At 52.5% G+C, this 4,982-nt stretch overlaps 1 protein-coding gene across 1 annotated transcript in view; it reads right to left on the bottom strand.

Annotated features, from left to right (window-relative positions):
• NCOR2 (nuclear receptor corepressor 2) overlaps positions 1-4,982 on the bottom strand; it is a 205,428-nt gene that overhangs the window by 118,607 nt on the left and 81,839 nt on the right. Inside the window, 1 exon segment of the mRNA XM_010841409.1 lies at positions 3,787-3,839. Coding sequence (XP_010839711.1) covers positions 3,787-3,839 — 53 coding nt within the window.

Genomic DNA, 4,982 nt, shown 5'->3' with positions numbered 1-4,982 from the left:
GGCCCCTTCCCCTGCTTCCCAAAGCCTGGGAGGTCTGCGGAGTCACTGCCGAGGTCTGCGGAGTCACTGCCAAGGCTAAGACCAGACCACAGCCAGTCTCCCACACCACCCCCGCCGCTGCCAGGAGCGTGGGCGGCCGCCCCCACGCCTCCAGAGGCGGCAGGTGGCAGAGGACAGCATCGGGGTGGGTACAGGTGACTTCAACACGTCCGAAATTGCCAGTGCAGCAGGAAGTCAGGTGTGAAATTAACTTTAACTCAGAGGCCCCAGTGCGCAGACACAGAGAAATTAAAGTGACAGGGCAAGGTCCTTGGGGAAGGGATAACCTTCCACCTGGTGGCAATTACAGAGGCGGGAGGGAGGAGCCTGGGAGGAGGCCCAGTCGAGGCGAGCTGGTGAAGCTTTGCACTCTGAGCAAGAGAACGCCTCACCCCAGCCCCAGCCTGATCCGTCTTCTTGTCCTTATCAAGCTATCATTGTATCACAGACGTATTTCTTTATGATCTGCCTGCGCCACCAGAATGGCAGACCTCCTCACTCACTGCTCTCTCCCCGGGGCCCAGAACAGTGCCTGGCACAGAGCCAGTGTTCCTAAATATCTGCTGAATGAATGAGTGAATGAATGAGGGAGGGCAGCTCTCTTGGTCTCTGCTGATGAAGTGAGAAAAATCACAGAACACTTCCTACAGGCCTGACACTGAATAACTTCTAGGGATTCATTGAATCTTCAACCCATCTCACAGATGGGGCAACTGAGGCACTGAGAGTGACTGGGCTCGTGAGCCAGATGCTTGTGATCCTCAACGTGCCCCCCAGACCGTGGGCTCGCAAAAACCCCATCACATCACTTCACATAAACCTCATTACTAGCCTCTAGCACAGATAATAAAACCCAAAACTCGTCACCAGCCCTAGGTGATCAGCCTGGCACCTTCTTCTCCCTCACCTACCCCTTCGGGACCTGCCAGGCTTCTCTGTGATCCCGCCAGCTCAGTCCAGCCCCAGGGCCTTTGCAACGCCTGTTCCACCTGCCTCTGGTGGGGGCAGCTGCATGCCAGCTGCTGCTTGGTCTCTGAATGTTCCCTCAGCTGTCAGGTCCTGGCCCTGATCCCCTCGGCTTAAGTCACCCCTTACATTCTCTCCCATCACCCTGTTTGCCATCTTCATAGCGTTTTTTTTTTCTGTCTTTGTTTTTTTTTTGGCCATGCCACACAGCATATGGGATCTTAGTTCCCCAACCAAGGATCGAACCCATGCTCTCTGTAGCTGAGTCTTAACCACTGGACCACCAGGGAAGTCCCTTCAAAGTATTTTTTAAAGTAAATGACTGCACTGATTTAATCACAATCACACTGAAACTAAAATTACAGAATTGAGTATGAATTCAGAGGCAAACTATGGGGGAAAAAATTAAAATTCTAAGAAGAAAGCAATTCAGATAACTTGCTTACAGATACATTTTTCTAACATGAAACAGACCACTTATCACCGAAGAAATCTCAAAATTATTTATCTCTATGTTTTAAACTTAAACATGTTCATCTGTGACTTAGATTTGGAGTAACTTTCACTAGGCAGTTACCTACTTAGCCAGAATGTACTCTAGTAGAGGAGAACGGTCCTCTGATGAAGATTATAGGCTATAAAAATTGGGCACTGGTTTCAGTAAACTCATAGCTTTATTTTACTTATATGCAGCAGTGTCTTATCAGTTTGTATTATTTGTATGGATACCTTTTGCCTTTGTTGTTTGGATTCTATAGCCATTCTTATAACCTGAAATCACCCACGCTATTCAGCTTAAAATATTACCCATTTGTAGTCTAGTGAAAAAAATGTATGCAAGACTTCTAGTGTAACAATATTGCTATCAAAGATGTTTATGTTGAAAGGGAAAATACAACTCGGTATATTAAAGCATAAAGAGCTTAAGACAGCTATGTGACCACAGTACTTTTTATTCGCTGATATTTTCTCATTTACTTAACTTGTTTCCTGTCTCCACTGCTAGATAAAGCTTAATGAAAGTATAGGGAACTTTGTCTTGTTCACAGCTAAATCCCCAGGTCCTAGAACAGGGCCTGGCATAGTGAGTGTAACAAATGTGTATTGAATGATTGAATGTTCCCAGCAGGGTCTGCCCAGCTGAGAACATGCCACGCTCATCCCCTAAACCAGCCAAGAGAGGCCCTGAAGGGCCCCACGCCCTCACCCAAACTCCATCTGGGGCTCCCCCACCCCCAGCAGTGGCCCCAGGAAGGTCCTGGGAAGCTTTATAAAGGACTAATGTGGCCTGATTGGAAAATAAAGCATGCAGTATTGAGAGAGATTTGGTACCTGAGCGGTGAACACACTCTCAAGGCCAAGCCAAAGCACAGGCCACACAAGACACGGAAAACCCAGGGATACCCCAGTGCTCCCCAGGAAAGGACACCCCACAGCCACACAGGACACGGAAAACCCAGGGATACCCCAGTGCTCCCCCGGAAAGGACACCCCACAGCCCCTGCCAGCCACAGGCTAAGTGACAGGCAGCAACGAAGGTGAGGCAGGTGCTCGCAAGCCCAAATAAGCCAAGGACCTCGGCGGCAACAAGAGATTCTTCTAGGTTGCTCCATTAGCCCCTGGGAGCTGCAAGGGCGGTGGCCGTGTTGGGTCCCCAGAGCCTAGACTAGTCATGCGGGTCCAAAAACTACAAGAGGAGGGACCTCCCCAACAATTAGTCCAGCACCAGTGGATACTTGAAAACCATCAGGAGGTTTGGATGCCCCCAGGGATGGGGAGCTCACTGCCGCACATACACCCTGCAACTCCACCCCAAGGAAGTTCGGACAGTCAGACCAAATTGGACTGCCCGTTGAACCAGCTAAGCACTGCCCTCCTGAGGTCACACAAAAATGAACCTTGAACAGTTCAAAGATTGTGATCCCAAAGGACCTACCTATAACCTAACATCCCCGGAGTGTTCACAGCCACATGTTCTTCAACAGGCAAGACTCCTCTGGTTTTTTAGATACCTGGATAATGACATGAGGTAATATCCCCTCCTCGGCCAAGGAGGCTATGCTCCTACTAATGCATCCCCAGAAAAAAGCCAACCTCTTTCTGACAGCCACAATTCCTCAACGCCTGGTGCCCAGCTTGAACACATAAAGACACTGGCCCCCAGCACCGTCCTGGCGCCCTGCTGCCAGCTCGACCCACGCCAACTGTGCGTGGCACTTCACTGATATTTTTCTGCTTCTGTGTTCATCTGGGAAAAGGCCCCTTCACTGGGCTACATCATACTGGCCATTCTGGGCCTCTGGGTCTGGGTGAGTGCTCCCAGCTGCTCCCACACGGGGCTGTGTCACAGATGGACCCCCTGTGCAGACCACAGACAGTCCTAACTATGCTTACATCAGAGCCCAAACCACAGGGTCCCTGCTTACTCCATGGCCACTGCATGAGCTCACACTCCTCCTCCTGGTAACAGCTTCCTGCAGCTCAAACAGGAGGAGGACCTGCAGCCCTCCACCTCTGTCTCTCAGAAGCTATGCATGCAGCTTGCCCACCCTCCCAACCACGGTCTGCCTCCCAAAGCTTCATGGGGCTACTCCCTTGGCCCCCCACCACCTCTGCCTTTCCATCCAAGGCCCTGCCTGGCCCAGAACTCCGGCCCAAATTGCTCCCTTCCGTACCCTCCTCCTGGCCCTGGAGGGAGCCCCGACGGGAACTGAGAACCCACATCCCACCCCGGGCGCCCCACCCCACTGTGCGTCTGCACGGCTGCCCTCAAGTACTCACATTTTGATGTTCTCATGGTACTGCCTGGTGTCGGAGGGCTGGTTGTACAATGGCTGCAGGAAAACAGAGAGGGAAGCAGGTCAGAGGCGGGCCAGGACTGTGGGCGCTGGCGCGGGCTGGGCTGGCCACTGCCCTGTTGTGGCGCCCCAGGCCCTGGCATCAGGGAGCTGTCCACTGATGTGAGAACCAGCCGCAGGCAGGCATGAAACAGGACATTGGGACCCAGCCCACAGCCCCGGCCAGGAACAGACTGTGACCCTCTGGGCACAGCGATGGGTACTATGGCCCCCTCCCCTGGGGCCACCATGGCTGCTCTGCAGGACACAGGGCCGTGCTGGCATGAGCACCCAAGGACAAGCACACACACCCCAGGTGAGCTGAGATCAGCAATGGTCTTGAACAGAGAAACTGCCCAAACATGGTGAGATACCCTGTCACCACCAGGGACTGGCAGAAGAGAAAACAGCCCAATAGTGCCAAGGGTTGGCGAAGACGTGGGGAGATAGGAAGGCGTGCGTACAGCCGACAGAAACATACACAGGTATCTGTGCCCCAGAGATGTGAAGGGAGGTGTGCCCGAGGACCCCCTCCCCTCCTGCAGGCACCCTGGAAACAGTCAGGCACTGTGTTCCACCAGGAGATGGGCCCCAGAATGCCCGGAAGGCACTGTTCATAACAGCAACATGTTAGAAGCAAGCCAGGACTTCCTTGGCGGCCAAGTGGTTCAGACTCCACGCTTCCAATGCGGGGGGCACAGGTTCAATCCCTAGTCAGGGAACTAAGATCCTACACGCTGCACGATACGGCCAAAAATGTTTTAAAAAGAAGCAAGCTGAGTATCCACCTTCAGAAAAAGGAATAAGGAAGGAAGGACTCGTTTACTCCTCGAAGGCTACACAGTGGTGAGAAATGAATGAACTGGGTCCACATACAACAACAACAACGTGTGCAAATCAAAAGGAGGAAGTTGCTGCAGCGTCTGCGATGGGGCAAGAGCTGAGCTAGATGGTGTGTGTTCTCTCTCCTGGGTGGCAGGGCTGCAGTTAAAGGCTAACCACCCCGGGCTCACATCCCGGCTCTGGCATCTTCCAGCTGTATGTCTCTGGGCGAGCACCATCTGTGCCCCAGGTTTTCACCCATAAATGGGGTTAAACTCGGAGAGTTGTTGTGAAGATCCAAAGAGATAACGAAAGCAA

The sequence above is a fragment of the Bison bison genome, unplaced genomic scaffold, assembly GCF_000754665.1.
Source record: "Bison bison bison isolate TAMUID 2011002044 unplaced genomic scaffold, Bison_UMD1.0 scf7180017864160, whole genome shotgun sequence".
NCBI lineage: Eukaryota > Metazoa > Chordata > Mammalia > Artiodactyla > Bovidae > Bison > Bison bison.
This window is presented reverse-complemented; position numbering and strand designations above follow the sequence as displayed.